The sequence below is a fragment of the Dipteris shenzhenensis genome, chromosome 18, assembly GCF_047967505.1.
Source record: "Dipteris shenzhenensis isolate YYH24624 ecotype China chromosome 18, Dip_SZ_1.0, whole genome shotgun sequence".
Lineage (NCBI taxonomy): Eukaryota > Viridiplantae > Streptophyta > Polypodiopsida > Gleicheniales > Dipteridaceae > Dipteris > Dipteris shenzhenensis.
Window position 1 is genome coordinate 2,946,278 of NC_141613.1, and position 22,385 is coordinate 2,968,662.

At 44.5% G+C, this 22,385-nt stretch overlaps 1 protein-coding gene across 1 annotated transcript in view; it reads left to right on the top strand.

The window, feature by feature from the left end:
- The window catches only part of LOC147890708 (uncharacterized), a 160,778-nt gene extending 138,652 nt beyond the window's left edge, over positions 1-22,126 (top strand). The window contains exon 21 of the mRNA XM_087389494.1: positions 21,302-22,126. Coding sequence (XP_087245620.1) covers positions 21,302-21,330 — 29 coding nt within the window. The 3' untranslated portion in view covers positions 21,331-22,126. The remainder of the gene's footprint in view (positions 1-21,301) is intronic.
- The last annotated feature ends 259 nt before the right edge of the window (positions 22,127-22,385 follow it).

Here is a 22,385-nt window from a genome sequence, read left to right on the forward strand (position 1 = left end):
CCTACATGGGCATTGCAGACTGTTACACCCTATGAAGCATGGAAAGGCAGGAAGCGTTCACTTTCACACATGAGAGTTTTCGGGTCTCTTGCATCTGTTGATGTACCATCTCAATTGAGACATAAGCTTGATGACAAGGCAATCGAATGCATATTTATTGGTTACAGCCAGGAGAGTAGAGGGTATCAGTTATACCAACCAAATACTGGGAAGATTATTGTCAGTAGAGATGTAATCTTTGCTGAACATTCAGCTTCTCCTCTTGTGGATTGCAAAGCTAAGCCAGATGTTGACATGTTTGATGCCTTTGAATCTTGGTTACCTCTGCCATCCTAAGAAGAGGACTTTGACCAGGAACATGAGCCTCTTGCAGGCCCTCCACCAAGCAATAATCAGCCACTACCTCATGCTGATTTGCAGGTTTCTCTTCCGGCACAAAATCATCCCACTATTCATGATGCAGTCATTGAAGAAAGAGCTATCAAAAGACAGCAAAGGCAAGTTCCTAGATGGCTTCTTGATACATTGAGGGACAGCAAACAAGATCAGCCTTTTGCTGCCCGGACAAGATCAGGGAATAGACAGCATGGTCACTTTCTTGAGTTTGCACTCCTTGCTACAGCTTGCAATGAAGAGCCTCTATGCCATAAAGATGCTTTTGACAGCAAAGAGTGGATGGATGCTATGAGAATTGAGTTACATTCCATTGTTGAAAATGACACATGGGAATTAGTAGATCTCCCTCCCGCCAAGCATGCCATTGGAACCCGGCGAGTCTACAAATTAAAAAGAAAATTTGATGGCAGTATAGATTGCCACAAAGCCCCTCTTGTTGCAAAAGGGTATGCCCAACAACAAGGCATTGACTTTGAGGAGACCTTTGCTCCCACATCAAGGATTACTACCATTAGATGTGTCATTGCCATTGCAGCGCATCATCATTGGCAAGTGCACCAACTTGACATCAAAACTGCTTTACTTCATGGGGATCTGCAGGAAGAAGTCTATGTCACACAACCTCCTAGCTTTGAGGTTGTTAATTCTGAAAATAAGGTATGCCGGCTTAGAAAAGCCCTTTATGGTTTGAAGTAGGCACCCAGGGCATGGTATGCCAAAATTCATGCACACTTACTATCCCTTGGTTTTCAGAATAGTCCCACAGAACCCACTCTTTATGTCCGGGGGGGTGGATCTGATTTTTTAGTGCTGATTTTATATTTGGATGATATGCTCATCACGGGCCCAGATACTCAGCAAATTGCAGCTTTCAAGGCTGATTTGCAGCAGGTTCTTGAAATGTCAGAGATGGGACAGCTCCATTATTATTTGGGCATTCAGTTTGCTCATGTTGAGGGGGGTATCATGATGTCTCAGTCCAAGTATATTGGACAGCTCCTTGATCGTTTTCAGTTTGAGGATTGCAAGCCAATCTCTACTCCAGTGGACCCTGGCTTCAAATTCTCAGCTCATGATGGAAGCCCACCATGTGATATCACTCTTTATCAGCAGGCTGTTGGACGCCTAATTTATTTATGTCACACTAGACCTGACTTACAGTATGCAGTATCTCAGCTCAGCAGATTCATGCATATGCCTAGTTCATAGCATTGGCAGGCAGTGAAGAGAGTCTTCAGATATCTCAGAGGCACTCAGGATTTAGCCCTCTTCTATGGTGATCAGGGTTCACTTACCATGCATGCTTACACGGATAGTGACTGGGCATGATGTTCCAACACTTGAGTGTCACATTCTGGCAATTGTTTTTTGCTTGGCAATTCATGTATCTCTTGGCTCAGCAAGAAGCAACCAACAGTTGCCATAGCTAGCTGTGAGGCTGAGTACAGGGCAGCTTTCACCGCTACGGTAGAGTGTGTTTGGCTTCGACAGTTACTTACAGATCTTGGTATTCGCCAGACATCCTCCACTATTTTCTACACTGACAGCCGAAGTGCTTTGGCCATTGCTCGTAACCCAGTGTTTCATGCATGTACCAAGCATATTGAAGTTCAGTATCATTATGTTCGGGAGCAGTTGTCAGCAGGAGACATAGAGTTGTCGTATTTTCCCTCAGAGGACAACATAGCAGATATGTTTACAAAGGCACTTCCTCATCCCAAGTTCGAAGTCTTTCGACAGGCTTTACACCAGGTTCCCTTTGTTACATGATCTGACATCCCTTGTACATTCATAGGGGGCTGTACCCTTTTGGATGAATATGTGTCACCATGACCAGAAAATACCAGGTATTCTGAGACGTTTCCAGAATACTTCAGCCCATCCCATGGAGGGGGGTTTGTAGGCCATCTCCTGGCGGTTCTAGTAATGCCCTATAGGCCATGGTATGTGTCTTGTAGGCATAAATATAGGCACTTGTAGTGTTAGTGCCTTTTAGGCCACATAGGACACTTAGTCCTATGTGACATGTAGGACACTTAGTCCTAGGTCTAAGTACATGTACCTTGTACTCCTTTTCCCATTATCCTAGTTTTGACGTGCCGGATAATCTATCGACTCTTCTGCAATCTGCACTCTCTCTTTTTCATTCGATCCTACAGTTTACTCGAATCAATTTCTTTTGTTGCGCTTGTAACATGCAACGGTAATCTGATCGTGTAATTCACAGCAAGGCCTTCTTTAAACCTTTAGCTAGGACTGAGCGTTGTTTACCATAGAGAGAGAAAGGAGATGAGGGTAGAGAGAGAGTAGAGTCGACAACCGATTGGGTCCCTGTACCCATTGAGGGCCCCCTCCCCCAATCAGGGGAGAATTTGCTTTATACTTGGAGGACTGAGAAATACAAAGAACACTCTTCGAGAGAGCACTGAACGCGCTTCCAAAGAGCTCACTGTGCACACGTATAGCAGACCCAAAGACCTGAGAGGCAACGCCGACCAGTACCAAGACCTTGATGCTGTCCACACTGACGATGTAGGACACTTGTGCAAGGCAAGGGAGAGGCTTGTGCTGTCTACTAGAAATGCAGGGTTACTGCATGAGTGAGAGAGTGATAGCTGAGAGTAATAGATACTGAGAGAGAGAGCTGAGATATGACTGAGAAACTAGAGCTAAGAAGTAGGCTGTGTAGCCTGTAAAGAAAACTGAGAAAAGCTGAGCAGACAGTGTCCAAAACTCTCTCCGTTTGCTAGTCCAAACCTCCGACTGTTGTGCTGCGTGGACGCCTTCAAATCAGGCTGAACTGATGGCCAAGAGACTGAGGCTAGAGCAGGGCCAGAACTGAGGATCTCAGGGGCTGCACAAGGAGGCTGGAGTGGAGCTTGTAGGAGAGCTGAAGGCAGGAGCATGAATGAGGAAAGAGGGCAGCCAAGGGGCCCTTTTATAGGGCTGGACTGAGCCAACCTAGTCTGTAAAAAGCCGACTGAGTCGGTCTGTTTTACAGACTGGTTGGCCTACAACCAGCCTTTAAAAAGCCCTGCTTCTTTTTCCTGCAGACGTCGTTTTGTCTGGTCTAGCTGTCTTTTGCTTTCTTCCAGCTGGGATGAATGTTCTTCAAGTTGCTGCAGCAGGACCCGATTTTGCTCTAGAAGGTTCGCCATCACTTCTTGAGCATTTGGCGGAAGCGTATCTTGTTGGTAGTCTTTCTCCGCTTCAAAGTCTTCGAGGTTGAAATCTTTTCCTGACCTTTCCATGGTGCTTGATTGTGTCCCCTTTCTGGATCTCAACACAACCATACACTCGTGGTAGTCAAGCTGGATACAGACCGAAGCTCTGATACCAATGTAACATGCAACGGTAATCTGATCGTGTAATTCACAGCAAGACCTTCTTTAAACCTTTAGCAAGGAATGAACGTTGTTTACCATAGAGAGAGAAAGGAGATGAGGGTAGAGAGAGAGTAGTCGACAACCAATTGGGTCCCACTGAGGGCCCCCTCCCCCAATCAGGGGAGAATTTGCTTTATACTTGGAGAACTGAGAAATACAAAGAACACTCTTCGAGAGAGCACGGTACGCGCTTCCAAAGAGCTCACTGTGCACACGTATAGCAGACCCAAAGACCTGAGAGGCAACGCCGACCAGTACCGAGACCTTGATGCTGTCCACACTGACGATGTAGGACGCTTCTGCAAGGCAAGGGAGAGGCTTGTGCTGTCTACCGGAAATGCAGGGTTACTGCATGAGTGAGAGAGTGGTAGCTGAGAGTAATAGATACTGAGAGAGGGCTGAGATATGACTGAGAAACTAGAGCTAAGAAGTAGGCTGTGTAGCCTGTAAAGAAAACTGAGAAAAGCTGAGGAGACAGTGTCAAAACCTCTCTCCATTTGCTGGTCCAAACCTCCGACTGTTGTGCTGCGTGGACACCTTCAGATCAGGCTGAACTGATGGCCAAGGGACTGAGGCTAGAGCAGGGCCAGAACTGAGGATCTCAGGGGCTGCACAAGGAGGCTGGAGTGGAGCTTGTAGGAGAGCTGAAGGCAGGAGCACTGAATGAGGAAAGAGGGCAGCAAGGGGGCCCTTTTATAGGGCTGGACTGAGCCAACCCAGTCTGTAAACAGCCGACTGAGTCGGTCTGTTTTACAGACTGGTTGGCCTACAACCAGCCTATAAAAAGCCCTCCGTGGCTCATTTGCCAGGGGAGTTTTTGGGCAGCCTTTGCAGGCTGCCTTCCTTGCTTACCTGTCCAGCCTTTGGGGACCCTAAAGGGACTCCTAACCTAGGCTAAGACCTAAACTATAAGATGGAAACACTTAACCTACTGTTGTCCAGTGGGTACTAGTGCACAAGAACTGACTTACTGACTTGACCTAAGGCTGAGAGATGGACCTACGTAGCTTGTTCCTGACTATCCCTGGACAAGGGGTCACAGCATACGACAAAATCTCCTATTTGGGAACTATAAGGCACTTGTCGATGTAGCCAGTGTGTCACCTTGCACCGAAGTGCAGGGGTGCATGTGACATTCCCTCCTCCTTAACTTGGTGGTAGGTTCATTGCTTCCAAGTAGTCCGCCAATATCTGGGGAAAGTCCTGGAAAAAATCTTCGTCCAACCACACTGCTGATGGGTACCTCGATCACGGAACTTGGTGTAAAACTCACGGATCGTGCGTCCTGACCCATGCTTGAATTTATGAAGAAGGATCTATTCTGGCTGCAAAACTTCGTCTTCATCAAGAACTTCAGGTTGTTGCTCATCGGAAATCTCTGAAAGAGGAGGTTCAAAATATGGCTTCAACCAAGCTACATGAAACGCGTTGTGCATAGTCCAATTGTCTGGTAGGCGTAACTTCATCGAGACATCGTTGATCTTTTGAATAATAGGGAATGGTCCGAAGCTCCTGAAGGACAGGTTAGGGCATCGCTTGCCCACCTGCTTCAATCATTGCTTGATAATGCATAAATACACCCATTGACCCTCTTTATACTGGACATCTCCTCTGTATTTATTAGCTTGGCGTGTATACGATGCTTGAGCTTTGGCGATGCGGCTTTTCACAGACTCTGTAATCTTTGCCATGGATTCGGTGGTTTTGTTGGCTTTAAGAGATGGAGACACCATCTGGGTGAGGAGTGAGGTAAATCGCCATCCAAACGCCGCTTCATAAGGTGTGCACCCAATACTCGAAGAATAGGTATCGTTTAGAATGGCCTGCACAAGCGGAAGAAATTGCTTCCACTTTCCCTGAGCATCATGACAATATGATTTCAAAATATCAAATGCCATACCATTATACTTTTCCATCTCGCCGTTCGATTGCGGATGGAAAGCGTTGGGCATCTGCAGCTTAGTACCAAAGTTATCAAACAAGGCTCGCCAAAAGTTAGATGTAAACTTGGAGTCCCTGTCGGATGTAATGGTATTTGGCAACCCTCCAATGGGATACCAATACTTGATAAACAAACGAGCTACATTTTTAGCGTTGGCCGTTTGTTTGCAGGGAATGAGCATACAATATTTATTGAAGCAACAAACAATAGTAAGACATTGAGTATTACGCGTACTTGCGGATGCTGGAAGTGGCCCCACGAAATCCATACCTATGTCCTGGAAAGGACCGTCGAGAATTGGCAATGGTATAAGTAAGCCTGTTACTTTCTTGTCGGAAGCCATGACCTTTTGGCATATTTGACAATTCTGCACATAGCTGTATACGTCCTTCCGCATCTTTGGCCAATAGAAATAGCGCTCTAACTTCTCCAAAGTCCCGTTGATACCTCTGTGACCACTGGTAAGGGCGTCATGGGCATCATGAAGAAGCAATTGCGGTTTGTCTTTGAGTACACACAACCTTTTCTTATAGAAAAGCCAACCGTCCTCTAATGAGTAATGGCTTGGAGCAAGCGTCGTAGCTAACTGGAAATGCGTGCCAAACTGTGCTGACTCCGCGTACTGTGCCTACATGCTATCAAGATCCTTTCCTTTGATTTCGAGCACAGTGGCCTGCTCAATGGTCTGGATGGAACCTTTCCGACTGAGAGCGTCTGCAACGGGGTTGTTTTTGCTGGGAATGTACTCGATCATTCTCCCAAATTGCTAGAATATCTACCGCTGCTGCCGATCACTCCATTGCGTACTAGGCATTGTTTGAAGCCACTTAAGGGCTTGGTGATCTGTCTTCACCGTGAAAGTCTGTCCGTATAGGAAAGGCTTCCAATGTTTTAATGCTTGGATGACACCGAGGAGCTCTCTATCATACATTGAATAGTTCTTTTCGGCATCGTTAAGCTTTCTGCTGTAGTATGCCACGGGCCTATCCTCTTGTTGTAAAACTGCCCCTATGGCGACATTGCTAGCGTTTGTGATTACCAGAAACGGATCATCCCAAGAGGCGATCTTCATAACCGGTGCGGTCGTGGCCAACTGTTGCAAGTCGTGGAAGGCTTGCAAAGCTTTGCCTGTGACTTGAACTTTTTGTGTGCGTGTCTTTAGCCCCTTGAGTAAATCTATAAGAGGGGCTGTGTATGTTGAGAAACGCTCCTTATGCGAGCTGTAAACCCACAAAGGATCGGATCTCCTAGGCCGTTGTGGGGACAGTCCAACTTGTGATAGCTTGGATCTTCTCAGGGTCCAATCGAATCCCTTGAGCACTAATAATGTAGCCCAAATACTGAATTTCCAGCAATCCGAATTCACTTTTCTTTGCGTTGAGATATAGCTGGTTATCACGTAATAACTGTAGGGCACATCGCACATCCTTAATATGCTGCTCGGCTGTCGTGGAAAAGATAAGGATATCATCGAGAAAGATGAACATGCACTTCCCAATATACTCTGCGAATACCCGGGGCATCATCTTGTTGAATGTTGGTGGTGCATTCTTCAGACCAAAGGGCATGATGACGAACTCGTAATGAGCTCGCTTAGTTCGGAAAGCTGTCTTTGGGATGTCAGCTTCAAAAATCCGGACTTGATGGTAGCCACTCTTGAGGTCAATCTTTGAAAAAAATATTGCACCATTGAGTCTTTCCAAGATGTACTCGATGCGGGGCATAGGAAACTTGTTGCTTACCGTAAGCTTGTTGAGTGCTCTGTAGTCGACATATAGTCGTGCGGACTTATCCTTCTTTGCCACAAATAGAATGGGTGTAGCAAAAGGTGAAGAAGAAGGTCTAATAAACCCTGCGCGCAGTAATTGAGACAATTGCTGCTCTAACTCTCCCTTTATAGACTTTGAAAGTCGATAAGGGAACTTACTTGGAGGTGTCGAGTCCGGAAGTAGATCAATGCGATGGTCTTCCGGTCGGTTGGAAGGCAATTGGGGTGGCAGATCGTCCCGGAGCATGATGTCTTCAAACTCTTGGAGTAGATTCACCATTGCTTGCCCCATCGGAGGAGCGGCTTGATTTGCAGTGATTTAGCATTGGACATAGACAAGTGCATATATGGCACCGTTGCGGGTGGTGCGACTTGCTTGAATATGAGAGATTAATGGAATCCTTGGTATGCTCCGATTACCGCGTATCACGGCGGGCTCAGGTAAACCTTTCACAATCGTGAAGGTGTCTTGCCGCCAATCAAGCGTCGAAATATGCTCACGGAACCATTGAATCCCGAGGATCATGTCGCACCCCATGAAAGGAGTCGATATAAAATCGTGCGTAAACATGGCCTTCTGAACTGGAAAAGTGAATTAGATGGCCTTATGCATGATGTGTGTGCACAAGCTAGGCGTGAACCTGTCCACTACAAGCTCGTGAGGCACCAAGGTGCACCCCACTATCTTGGCAAGCTGAGGGGAGATGGCATCTTCTGAACTCTCCATATCGAACATGACAATAAACTGATGCCCGTTAGCTATGCCGTGCGCTCGAATGAGCGTCTTCTTTTGATTTGAGAAGTCGCCCTCCTTCTTACCTTGAAAGACCACCGTGGGAACGACGTTCAAAGCAGGGAAGAGGACATTCGTAGCTGAGGATGGAGGCAGGGTTGGAAGAGCCAATACATCCTTCTTGCCATGCCCAGTGATGTGGTGGCAATGAAAGCAACGATGTTCTTGGTGATACTGCTTTTGCTCGTCGGGCTGTAGATAGCCTCCCGTAATACACGCTTTAGCCTTCTTATCTGGAGTCATCTTTGGCTTGGATTCCTTCTTTTGACCAGAAGCCTGGCCGTCTTTCTTTTGGAACTGGTTGTCCTTTTGATCCTTACCCACTGTGTAGTTTGATTGTTGCAGGGCTTTGGAATCTTTTTGGACTTGCTTGGGCTTTCCCCCATTCAGCATCATCTCCTGATTCTGTGCGAGAGTTAGCGCCCGCTCATAATCCGGTGGGTCGAAGTTCCGAATGGTAAAACGTATGTTCGTGTCCAATCCGCGAATGAATTGCTTCATTTTGGCACTCTCCGTCACACCCAACTGTTGCTCCAGCATGATGACCTTGTTACTGTATGTTAACACAGGCAAACCAATTTGGGAGAGACGAGCGAACTCATCCTTCAGGTTAAGCATATATTGGGGTGGGAGAAAACTGGATCGGCCACAAACGTTGCCCAAACGAAATTCGTCTTAAACGTTTTTGGGTCAGTATGCTTACTAGCCCAATGCTGCACCAAGTCATCGCCCCACTTGTAAGATGAGGGGCTGCAAGGTGGACTTTATCTTGCTCATCTTGAATCCGTGCTAATGGAAAATGAGCTACAAACTGATGAATAAATTGTAAAATTGTTGAATGGTCACACTTACTATCATACTTAACAAAATTTGGAGTGGACCGATTGAGCGGTGTTACCTTTGTCGATGGCGAAGTTGTGGCGGAGACGGCTGTGGCGCTCAAACTTGCCTGCATAGCGGCTAACATCTGTTTGTGTTGAAGAAGCATCGCCTCTCGGTCTAGCTTTTGTTGCCTCTCTGTCTGGGCGAGCTCTGCACGTCGCAGTGCCTCCTCATTTTTGCATTCCTCACGCATCAAGAAGAGCAGTTTTTCAAAATCTGTGGTTCCTTTTTCTTCCAGCGGCTTTTCTGCTTCTTTTTCCTCCAGACGTTGTTTTGTCTAGTCTAGCTGTCTTTTGCTTTCTTCCAGCTGGGATGAATGTTCTTCGAGTTGCTACAGCAGGACCCGATTCTGCTCTAGAAGGTTCGCCATCACTTCTTGAGCATTTGGCAGAAGCGTATCTTGTTGGTAGTCTTTCTCCGCTTCAAAGTCTTCGAGGTTGAAATCTTTTCCTGACCTTTCCATGGCGCTTGATTGTGTCCCCTTTCTGGATCTCAACACAACCATACACTCGTGGTAGTCAAGCTGGATACAGACCGAAGCTCTGATACCAATGTAACATGCAACGGTAATCTGATCGTGTAATTCACAGCAAGACCTTCTTTAAACCTTTAGCAAGGAATGAACGTTGTTTACCATAGAGAGAGAAAGGAGATGAGGGTAGAGAGAGAGTAGTCGACAACCGATTGGGTCCCACTGAGGGCCCCCTCCCCCAATCAGGGGAGAATTTGCTTTATACTTGGAGGATTGAGAAATACAAAGAACACTCTTCGAGAGAGCACGGAACGCGCTTCCAAAGAGCTCACTGTGCACACGTATAGCAGACCCAAAGACCTGAGAGGCAACGCCGACCAGTACCGAGACCTTGATGCTGTCCACACTGACGATGTAGGACGCTTCTGCAAGGCAAGGGAGAGGCTTGTGCTGTCTACCGGAAATGCAGGGTTACTGCGTGAGTGAGAGAGTGATAGCTGAGAGTAATAGATACTGAGAGAGAGCTGAGATATGACTAAGAAACTAGAGCTAAGAAGTAGGCTGTGTAGCCTGTAAAGAAAACTGAGAAAAGCTGAGGAGACAGTGTCAAAACCTCTCTCCATTTGCTGGTCCAAACCTCTGAGTGTTGTGCTGCGTGGACACCTTCAGATCAGGCTGAACTGATGGCCAAGGGACTGAGGCTAGAGCAGGGCCAGAATTGAGGATCTCAGGGGCTGCACAAGGAGGCTGGAGTGAAGCTTGTAGGAGAGCTGAAGGCAGGAGCACTGAATGAGGAAAGAGGGCAGCAAGGGGGCCCTTTTATAGGGCTGGACTGAGCCAACCCAGTCTGTAAACAGCCGACTGAGTCGGTCTGTTTTACAGACTGGTTGGCCTACAACCAGCCTATAAAAAGCCCTCCGTGGCTCATTTGCCAGGGGAGCTTTTGGGCAGCCTTTGCAGGCTGCCATCCCTGCTTACCTGTCCAGCCTTTGGGGACCCTAAAGGGACTCCTAACCTAGGCTAAGACCTAAACTATAAGATGGAAACACTTAACCTACTGTTCTCCAGTGGGTACTAGTGAACAAGAACTAACTGATGACTTGAGCTAAGGCTGAGAGACTGACCTACGTAGCTTGTCCCTGACTGTCCCTAGACAAGGGCTCACAAAGGGGTCACAGCATACGACAAAATCTCCTATCTGGGAACTATAATGCACTTGTCGATGTGGCCAGTGTGTCACCTTGCACCCAAGTGCAGGGGTGCATGTGACAGCGCTTGGTGTGTGTCTTTACCTGATGGAGAAGAGTCTCTAGTAAGTTATTTCCAGACTGAGAACAAAACCAGCAATAATCAAGGTATGGAGGAGATCCAATTGTGGAAATGGAAGAATGAGAAAGCACGGGAGTACTTGGAAGACCTCCAGGGAGAAAATATTGTCATCATCTTGATCTGACAAAGCATGTGTCTGAGAATTGGGTAACTATTGAAACTCTCTTTGGTTTGAGATTGAAGAACTCTCAAGTGATGCTGAAGCAGGAGTTTTTCGGGTCGCGGATGTTAGGTGAAGTTAAGCTTGGTGAGCATTTGAGTAAGTTGTGCTCTATCATAAAACGGTTATCTGATCTAGGTGTACATGTGGATGAAGATGATTCGAAGGCAGTGTTATTGTCAAGTTTACCTTCATACGATGATATTGTCAAAATTCTTCATGTTAGTCATGATGTTAGTTTGAATGAACTTTACTAGATGAAAAAAGATGTCATTTTACAACACCACACAAAGGTTAGGGACACGCCTATTTGAGTAAGAAGCACTCTGGAAAGGGTAAAGGATTTGAGGAGGAGGATCCTGAAATATTCAAGTGTCAATCTTGCGGCAAGCCTAGATATAAAGAAGGTTTTTGCTTTGGAAAGAGGACTAATGCTAAAAAGAACCATGTAAACACTGTGACAACCAATTTGTTGGAGTTTGTGTCGAAAATGAAGCCGATACTCTTGACGACAACTATGGTTTCTAAGCAGCTTGTCTACACAGTAGCTTAGGATTTTTGGTTTGTTTCTTGTTGACTGTAGTTTTGTGGTAAGCCTTTCATTTCGTCAAGGCCAACTGTCAGTTTTTGGGTTAAAGTCTCTTTGTGAGAATCCCCTCTCCTTGTGGGAGCAAGTTGAGCAATGAGTAAGAGTGAGAGTGAGCAAACGTATGTGTACTGAATAGAAGAGTAGAATGAAGTTAGTACAAAGAAAGACTGAGGGGTTCTATCTAAGTGACAAAACCCTATCCTATCCACTAATCGTAGTTAGGGATTGGACTGTGGTTAGGGGGAAAAACCTTAATGAGGGAAAAGTGCCCCTAACCTACTTATTACAATACATTGGCCACTGCTTAGAATATGATGATAATTCTAATACCCCCCTGTAGTGCCAATGTGGTGTACAAGGTAGTGATCAATCACCAAAATGAGATAAGTTTAGGGCACTGTGAAATGCCTCAAACTTCTCAAGTGGAAGTGCTTTGGTGAAGATGTCTGCAACATTGTCATGTGTTGACACATAGATCATACTGGTCTCTCCTGCATGCAACTTCTCTCTGACATAATGATAATGAACCTCAATGTGCTTCGTGCGAGCATGAAACACAAGATTCTTTGCCACTGCTATAGCACCCTGACTATCAGTGAGACTTGGAGAAGGACCCTCCAATAAGAGACGAAGATCAACGAATAAACGTCACAGCCAAACACATTCAACTGTTGCTATGAAAGCTGCCCTGTACTCAACTTCACATGAGGAAGTAGCCACTGTGGATTGCTCCTTGCTCAGCCAAGAAATGCGAGCTTTGCCCAAAAAGAAACAATTACCACTAGTGGACTCCCTAGTATCATAGTCTTCAGCCTAATCTAAATCACTATAGGCATGCATTTGCAAGTCACCCCCCCTGGGAAACATCAAGCCATAAGACTTCATGCCTTGCAAATAACGGAATATGCGTTTTACATCTTGCCAATGTGTAGTCTTTGGGCTGTGCATATACCTGCTCACTTGTGTAGGCCATCCTCTGGTGGTTCTAGTGATGCCCTATAGGCCATGGTATGAGCCTTGTAGGCATAAATAAAGACACTTAATAATGTTAGTGTCTTTTAGGCCACATAGGACACTTAGTCCTATGTGACACCTAGGACACTTAGTCCTAGGTTTAGGTACTTGTACCTTGTACTCCTTTGTTTTTGATTATCCAACTTTGACGTGACGGCTAAGGCGTTTATCATCGACTCTTTTGCTACCTGCACTCTCTCTCTCTCCTAAGCGATCCTTCAACTTGAGATACTGCGTACTTAATATCGAGCCTAGTATTGCACAAATAGATGAGGCATCCAACAGCCTGGCTGTAAAGTGTGACATCCATTGATCCACCTGCATCATACATGGTAAGCTTCAGCCCCGGCTCCATGGGAGTGGCTATAGGCTTACAATCATGCATGTTGAACCTATCCAAGAGCTTCTGCACATACTTGGATTGTGACATAACAATGCCACGCTTGTCTTGTATAAACTGGATCAAAAAAAAAAAAGTTAACATGCCCAAATCTGTCATGTCAAATTCAGCTTTCAACTCAGCTTTGAAATTTGCAATTATTTCCTCATTTGACCCTGTGAGCAGCATGTCATCTACATAAAGAATGATGACCAAAATATCCCCCCCATCCCTCTTGATGTAGAGGGTGCTTTCCGTGGGACTATTATGTAACCCCTTACTTGCCAGGAATGCATCAATCTTGGCATACCATGCACGTGGGGCTTGTTTCAGCCCATATAAAGCTTTGTTCAGTGTGCGAACCTGAAGTGCATTGCCAGAAAGTTCAAATCGAGGAGGTTGTTTGACATAAACCTCTTCGTGCAAGTCCCTATTAAGGAAATCTGTTTTTGTGTCCAACTGATGGACATTCCAAACAAAATTTGCAGCCATGGCAATAACAGACCTTATGGTGATCATCTGGGATGTAGGAGCAAAAGTCTCCTCATAATCTAGGCCCTTCTTCTGTGCATAGCCTTTGGCAACCAGCCTTGCCTTGTACCCGTCAATGGACCCATCTGGCTTCCGTTTCACTTTGAAAACCCATTTGGTACCAGTGGCATGCTTCCCTGGTGGCAAATCCACAACATTCTAAGTCTGATTTTTCTCAAGGGACTGCAATTCATTGTGCATGGCATGCATCCAATGCACATTATCCTTTGCTTCTTCAAAAGAGTCAGGTTCTGCTTCATCAAGAAGAGTACGTGCATAAGCTGTCTCAACTGAAAGAGCCCCCCCTGCGTGCCTTACTGCACTACGAATCCTGCCAGGCAATGGGGCCTCAAGCCTACTCTCCCTAAGAGTTTGTAGCAACCAATTTGGAACTCTTTTGGCTGCGTGTATCTCTTGAATCTCTTTCCTGACAACTTCATCCACAACCTGTGGAGGTACAAAATCAGTTTGTGGCTGAATCGGGGCATGTGGATGAGGAGAAGGTTGCTGTAATTTCTTATTTTTAGCATGAGCCTCAGCTGGGGAACCAAATGCTATAGGAAGCATCCCCTCAAAAACATCATCTGAAGAAGCTAGAATAGTAAATTCAGCATGTGTACATGCTGAATTCTCTGAAAATATAACATCTCTACTTACAAAAATCTTGCGAGAAGCAGGATTGTAGAGACGATAGCCTTTGCTTTGTGCACTATACCCAACAAAAATGCATTTAAGTGCCTTATTTGACAACTTGTGTTGAAACTCCACAAGCACGTGGGCAAATGCAACACAACCAAAAACCCTGAAGTGATCCACTAAAGGCTTTCACCCATGTCATGCCTCATAGGGAGTGATTGTCTTCAAAGCCTTTGTGGGAGCCCGATTCAAAACATAATTTGCACACATGAGGCCTTCGAGCCAAAACCAGTGAGGCAACTTTTTACTGGTAAGCATGCATCTATCCATCTCCATAAGAGTGCGATTCTTGCGCTCAGCTTTGCCATTTTGCTGAGGTGTAAGCCTCATTGTAAGCTGATGCGTGATGCCTTTCTCCTTCAAGAATGCCTCAAACTCATGAGACATATACTCCCCCCCTCTATCTGTGCAAAGTGTCTGCACCTTGAGTCCTGTCTCATTCTCAACCATAGCCACAAAGTGTTTGAAATGCATAGACACTTCTGATTTTGCCTTAAGACCATAGATCCAAGTATAACTGGTGAAGTCATCTATGAATGTAACATAATAGAGATGACCACCAAAAGCAGGTGTCCTCATGGGACCGCAGACATCACTGTGTATGAGCTGTAATTTTTGAGTAGCTCTTACTGCACCATCCTTCTTAAAAGGAAATCTATGCATCTTGCCAAGGATGCAACCCTCACATGCATGAGGAGGAGGCGACTCCAAAGGAGGCAATGTATCAACCATAGCATGCTTCTGAAGTGTCATTAAGCTACCATAGCTCATGTGCCCATGCCTGGCATGCCATAACTCCGCATTCTGCATCGCAGCAGTGGGAGTGCTTACTGAAAGTGCAAGATCGGATCTTTTCTCATATATGTCAAGCTGAAAAAGACTCCGATACAAAGTGCCAGACAACATCAAAGCATAGTCATTCTCTTTGTCTCTGATTGCACACTTAGCATCATCGAATATAACTTGAAATCCTCCTTTGTTGAGAGAAGACACTGAAAGCGAATTCCTCTTTATACCTGGCACATAAAGAACATTTGAAATTCTGAAATCTGTGCCATCAGTGGATGTGAGGATGATGTCCCTTGAATAAGAAGAATTATTTGCATGTCACCTTCTTTTTAGTAGGTGGAGGATGCAAAGATGCAAAAAGGCTCTTCTTAGAAGTGATGTGCGTAGAAGCACCACTATCAAAATAGGAAGTATTCAGTGTCTCATTGACATTGAGAGAGCATGCATCCTTTGAAGGATTGTAATTGCAAGTAAAAAAAGCATATGGATCATCATCAATAGTGGCTGTAGTATCTGAACTACCCTCTGAAGAATTTGAAATGCAAGACAAAAAGGCATAGTGCTCTTTCACAAAGTTGGCTGTAACATCTCCCCCATCATGTGCATTAGAAGCTGATGCATCTTACACAACCATACCTGAATCCCTTTTCTTGGCTTATCTGCATCACCCTTAGCCATATAAGAGGGCTGTCCAGAATCAGCTTTATGCTGATGTGCGGGCTGATTGGCATGTTGCTTTTGTTGCCCTTTTCCTTTGGGCTTAAACTTAGAAACCACGCTCGCCAGCCCGTGTTGCCATATTTCTTCTTGTCTGCTATTCCTGTAACAGAAGTCCTACCAACTCGTGAAAAGAGAGAGGATTGCTGCCTCCCCTCAATGACAAATTCAGCAAGGTGCGGAAAACAAGATAGGAATCAGGAAGGGAATTCAAAGTGTTGGTAATCATTCATGAATCCAGAATAACTTCATCTATATTCAACAACTGCTCCCTCAATCTTGCTTGAATCCACAGCCAAACAATGGCTCAATGCACAAATGCCTTGCCAAAAATACCTGCAAATGTGTATGGACACCTCCAAACTGTATGGAACTGGCAGTACGGGATTGTCAGTATGCCTAAGTACAGATGTACGGCCTGTACAGCCTATATGGACGAAATCCGTACACCTGTACGAAAATGTACGGCGTTGATGTACGGACGAGCTGACGGGAGCTGTACGAAATGGCGGCCTGCAGGTACGGAATCAAGTACGGTAGTTGGTACGGATCCGTACGTTTTGTACGACAGCGGCGCGGCGTTGATTGTACGAAATTCGTACCTTGTACAGAATGCTTGCGGGAGCTGCTGTAGGTACAGAATGATGACAGTACAGCGGTATGGGTAGACAGTACGAAATCCGTACAATCGTACGGACTGTGTGGAATGGGCTGGAGCTGAACTTGAAGATGGAGCTTGCGGGTTGGAAGCAGGAGGTCGGGCAGGAAGGACCTGCTCTGATACTAAATGTAAGAGTGAGAGTGAGCAAACGTAAGTGTACTGAATAGAAGAGTAGAATGAAGTAAGTACAAAGAAAGAGTGAGGGTTTTTGTCCGAGTGACAAGACCCTATCCTATCCACTAACCATAGTTAGGGGTTGGACTGTGGTTAGGGGGAAAAACCTCAATGAGGGAAAAGTGCCCTTAACCTACTTATTACAATACATTGGCCACTGCCTAGAATATGATAATAATTCTAACACTCCTTGTGTTTGTGAGGGAGACCTTTTTTGTGAGTACTCATACTCTTTGGGCTGCTATTTTGACTTTGTGTTAGTGAAGCTCTTATGGTTGAGTATTCTCTGTTGATCACAAACAGCCATTTGGACAGTACATCATTTTATGTAAACCCTATCTTCAGTTTGAAGGGGGTGTTGGAAGGGAAAACCTTGATAGGTTGAGTCAAGTTCTCGTTGCGGGTACGTGGACATGCATGTGGCAGGTTTGAATGCAAAGTTTGGCAAGTTTGGCGACCTTTTGTGATCAGCTCGTTTGATTTGGAGACTCTACATTTATGGCTCGACTTCTCTAACGGTGCACTAATTGCAGGATTCCACCGGCCCTTGGCTTGTGTTGATTTTTTAACTTGTATTATGGCTTGTCACTGCTGAGCATTTTGTAGTTGTCTTTAGCTATGATGTAATTCTCCAACAAGACCCATAGGTCTGAGGAGATGTAGATGCAATTTATGCAAGCTTTCTATGGAATACAGTTCTACTTTTCTTGTATGTCGTTGCAAGAATTTCAAGGTGTGAACTAACCATTGTTGCAAATGGAGAATTTTAAGTTTTTGTCACCTCTAAGAATTTTTACCTCACAGGCGTTATTGCTTTGGTTGGCTTCTCTCCCACACAATTCTATGTGTGAGGGATCATCTTTCAAGCTGCCTATGGTCTTGAATCAAACAACTACTTATTAGATATCAAGATCTACGTGTCTAGATTGTGATTGCAGAGTTATGTTATCAACAATTGCAATTTCCGCAATTTAGAAGTATTAGGAGACCCAAAAAACGAAGTTCTCTATAGGGTAACAAATACATGATTTGAAAACGATTTGTAATAGTTTGCATAGGAAAAGAAAGCGCAACACGAAAATCCAAAACAAGTATTCCACCAATTGTGGATACGCTTTGTCATGAAAGATCGTATAAGGAGGAGCTACCAGCCATAGGTTTTTAATATGAGAAAGCTCTCCAAGCCTAAGGTCTAAGAGTGTAGTTTCGCCTGGCATTGACGTACTATGTCTTATACCATAGGATCCCTTTGCCATGGATGGGGCTAGCATGGGTTTAGGATGGGAATCTCTTTGTCATCATTACTCCCATCATAAACGAAATGGTCTAGGATGGGTTTAGGACGGGAATAGTCACTTTTTCTCCCATCTTGGACCATGTCCTCAAGAGCTAGAATGTGATCCCCTACACTTAGCACATGGTGGGAAGGGAATAGCATAGAAATACATTTGAATATGGTGGGGACCAATTTTTCACATTCCCATTGTATTTCCTCCCATGTGCCAAGACCCTGAGGCCAAACTACTACAAAGTCCGTTACGTCTATGCTGGGGATAGTATGCTACCAAAGCACATTGACAATGAGCCCTTTGTTTATATTTATAAGTCAGGCTACACTTTATTTGTTTATTTAAATTTATAAGTTAGGCTTCACTTTATTTACCACATCATCCTAAATATGAAGGTTAAGCTATACATAGCCCATGTCATCCTAAATACGAGGGTTAAGCTTTGCATAGCCCTCTATTCCTATTATAGCTATGCTTGACCTAGGAGAAGCCCTCCCTCAGTGATCTAGAGCTCATCTGACGCTAGCTCTAGACTAGCCTTGGGTTTCTTGCCAATCCTTAGTTAGACTACATACGCATCCCTAGGATTCGAGATACATCTGGTCTCAACTCTGAGTCTAGCTCATACAGGGTTAGATTGACAATCCTTAGCCTTCAAGTGTTAACAATGTTGGCCGATATCTTCTATGCCTTGGTTATATATGGAGCCTAGGTTAGGTACAAAGCTAACTAGGATTAGCTTGGGATGTAACACCTTACGTTTTAAGGGGCCGTTGTGGAGGATGTGGATGATCATATTTGACACCTTCTCTACATGTGTAAGGCGGCTTGGGTAGCATGTTAATGTTTTCTGTTGAGTACGTTCAGGCTCTATAGTGGAGGCCAAGATTTGGTTGTACTTTCTATGGTTTTTTTTCATATGGTTCCAATGTGTACTAGGGTAGGTCGATCCTTTTTCATGATCAACTTCAATTTCAATTAATAGGATTCAATTTCAAGGAGGGACAAAACAGCACATACTGATTGTATGTGAACCCCCCCATTCTGCAAGTTCTTCTCTCTGCACCTAAGTCCTTCGTCCCAAAATACAGCTCTGCAACAACCAAAGGGGCTCTTGAGTTGCTTTGTGTCCAGCAATGTGATCAATATCGAATGTAGGTTCTGCTTTATGTTTAGAGTGTTTTCTGCGAACCCTCTACTTCTTCCCTTTTAGTATCCTTGGCAACAACCTGCTTTCTTCTAGCCTCACCTTCTAGTTGTGCTGGATGATACCAACATAGAAAAACTGACAACACTTGAGAACATTGGTAGCAAAGCAGAGCACAAGCCAAGGGAAACCTTAAGATACAGATAGTCCACCCTCAGACTACAGCTCCAAAACCTCAGATGATCTATCAAGCATCTGGATGGGCTGCTGATGATTAGGTGAGATTGCCCTTCCACGGAAGGTTACAATGACAAGAAAGATGACGGGCTAGTTTTGAGCAGACTCCTGTTTAGCCAAGTTTTGGGTCAAATGTGCTCTTGTTTTGTGCGCTCTTTTCATTGAAGGGTGAGAATTTTACCCATTTGGCTATGTACTGTTGTCATCGGTTATCCCTTGCAGCTCCTCAAGCTTCCCTGTTTGGCCTCTTCTTCTCATCTGTAAGCATTGTTCTCACAGGCCAATGATGACAGAGACCAAGGCAGATAAGATTATGCCCTTCATTGAGGGTGAGGATGTCCAAGGAGTAATAGTGAATGGAGGTTTGGGAGTTAATATCTTGCCATAGGTCGCATAACCTAAGGTTGGTCTTGAAAATATTGGTTCTTTCCTATTCAAGTAAAGGTAATAGATCAGAGTATAGTCTAGCAGCTTGGAGTAGTCAAGAAAGCTCAAGGGGTGATTCAAGGGATCGCATGCATAATGAATGCTGTTGGTATGATCTCAAGGTCTTGTTAAGGAGGTTGAAGTGTCCAAGGGTGCTTATCTGGTTCTTTAAGGGACAACATGCATCATGAAGGCTGTTTTGTCTCCAGGTTACTGCATGCTGGAGATGACCCAGGAAGATCAGGAGCGGTTCCATTAGTGAGGTACTGGATTGTTTAACTGCTCTCCATTCTAGCGAAAGTCACTGTTTACAATCACATAGATAAACATGGTCCTTATCTCCGAAGACATGAGTTCAAAAACACATCACTCCAGCAGAAGATTTCATGTTGGAGCCATGCAAGAATCAGAGACTTGGGAAGAACGACCGAGGAAGCTGTTGATGTGGTAGGCGATAGGGATCAACACTGTCCTAGAAAACTTTCTGAAGTCCATGTAATGTGTCGTGTAATTTGAGCATTGCCAGCTTTAACTCGGCTAGCAACAAGATTCCCAATGTCCATGTATTCTGTTGTGTAGTTCTGATCACTTGAGCAGTGCCACGGCTAGCAACAAGATTTCCGATGTGTTGTGAGCAGTGCCAGGTTTAACTCAGCTAGCAACAAGATTCGTAAGGATCTTCCCTCTCATTGGGTTTGCAGGCCGTTTAGTTCCCATAAGGGAGAAGCTGGTTTACAGCACTCGTGTTTTAATGCCATTTTTAAACATCATGTCCGAGCATTGTGATCCTCCTCCCTCCTCTCTCCTCCCTCTTTCTCCTCCTTTCTTGTCCCTCCTCCTCAACCCTTACCCCTCGAAACCGTGAACTGCAAGTACTGAGTTTCATCACATTCTGTTCAAGTCCAATGCTTGATCTGTGTGTCGCCCTCCTTACCAAAATGATCCAATTTCCTAGTTGTGGTTTTAAAGTAGCTTTGTCATGCAGCTCAGTCACAGTTTCAGGTCTGGCACTACTGTAGGAGACTATTGCATCCAAGTTATGAGCTATGGTACCCTGGTTTACAAACAATTGCATCAACTTAAGATGGTTTCACAATCCCACCACATTAATATTTAGTCTCAATTTTCTAAAATGCCATCACTTTTACTGTAAGCTTGTGTTTATCAAGAGTCAACAATCATTGGGGTTCCATGTCATTCACTTCTAATCTAAGAATCAGCGTTGGGGTGTGCATTCCCTCTCTTTGTACTCATGTGCTCTTCAGGACAAGGGATCCATTCTACAATAGATGCATCAGCAATTGTCGCATTGATTATTACTGAACGGCTTTTCATAGGTAGATTGAATAATCTAGAATGCTCTATATTACTCATAGGTTCATTCTTTAGAAGGCCAATGCAGTATTTGAATAGGTCTTCACATTTTTCATCCATGTAATTATGATTTGAAAGTGAGTTTGAGCGGCATAAATTGCAGTGCACACCCAAGGATGACCTTCAGCCCCTAAAGCTGTTTTTTTGCAGGGCCTCTCTCAAAATTCTTAGTGCACTAAAGAGAAATCAACAGCAAAGACTAGCTCAACACCATTGATGCATACCCGGGCAGTTCTCAGGCCGTTCATTCCTGGTGTCAAAAGGTGAAGTCCTGCTGCACTTCCATTCTTGTATAACAAATCCAAATGGCACGGTAATTGTACAAAAGGTGAGAGAAGATCAATGAAACAAAGCATTACCTTGTTATATGCAAGTAAATTTTATTGTCTTATAATAGCTGTAAGTGCAATGTAAATAGTCATGTGCTTCTCCCTGTCTAATATTAACAGCTAAATGCTCTTAGTCGTGACATTGCCTCCGCTTTGCTGGGAATGTCGTTAGTTGCAAATTCACTGCCACAGCCAGTCTTTGATATAGAAAGCTCAAGGGATAATGTTATTGCCTTAAACCACCATACAAAGTGCTTATGGAGAGAAAAAGGAGCTCGTGTATTATCTATTGCACACGTGCTTTTGATGGCTTATAGTTATGTTCTATAGCTAATCCTTGTTGTTTACCAATTGTGTCTGTCACTGTTTGTTTTTGTCACATTTGAATATTTACACATAGATGTAAAATAGTTGTCCCAAAGCTGTATCCACTCTTTTCACTGAAAAGGGATCAGCACATTTACAGCAGAATGGCAATCTGGATGCATTTGGCACTCTTTTCTCCTGTAAGCTCTTTTGGTGTTTGGAGGCATTGTTAATGTTGCGAATTCCACACTTTGAGGTGCTTTGCAAAGGCATTTGTGGAAAACTGACATTTTGTCAAGAGAATGTCACCTTTTTCCAAAAGGTCAAAATCTATATATTACAGGAGAGTTGTTTATATGGCAGATTCTTTTGGAAAAGCTTCCAGGCTTACTGCAGCCATGCTATCTCCCACAGTTACCTCATCAACATTTCTTTGTTTGCTTTAGTATAAGAGGAGCTCATGATGCACCAATTGTATCACTACAGTCCATGGGTAATTGTATAGCTCATGACTTAGTATTAATCATCATCACGTTTAACCTTATGTGTAGTCATATATAATGTGTTTTTGAAATTTGTTTTTTGATTCATAGACTACT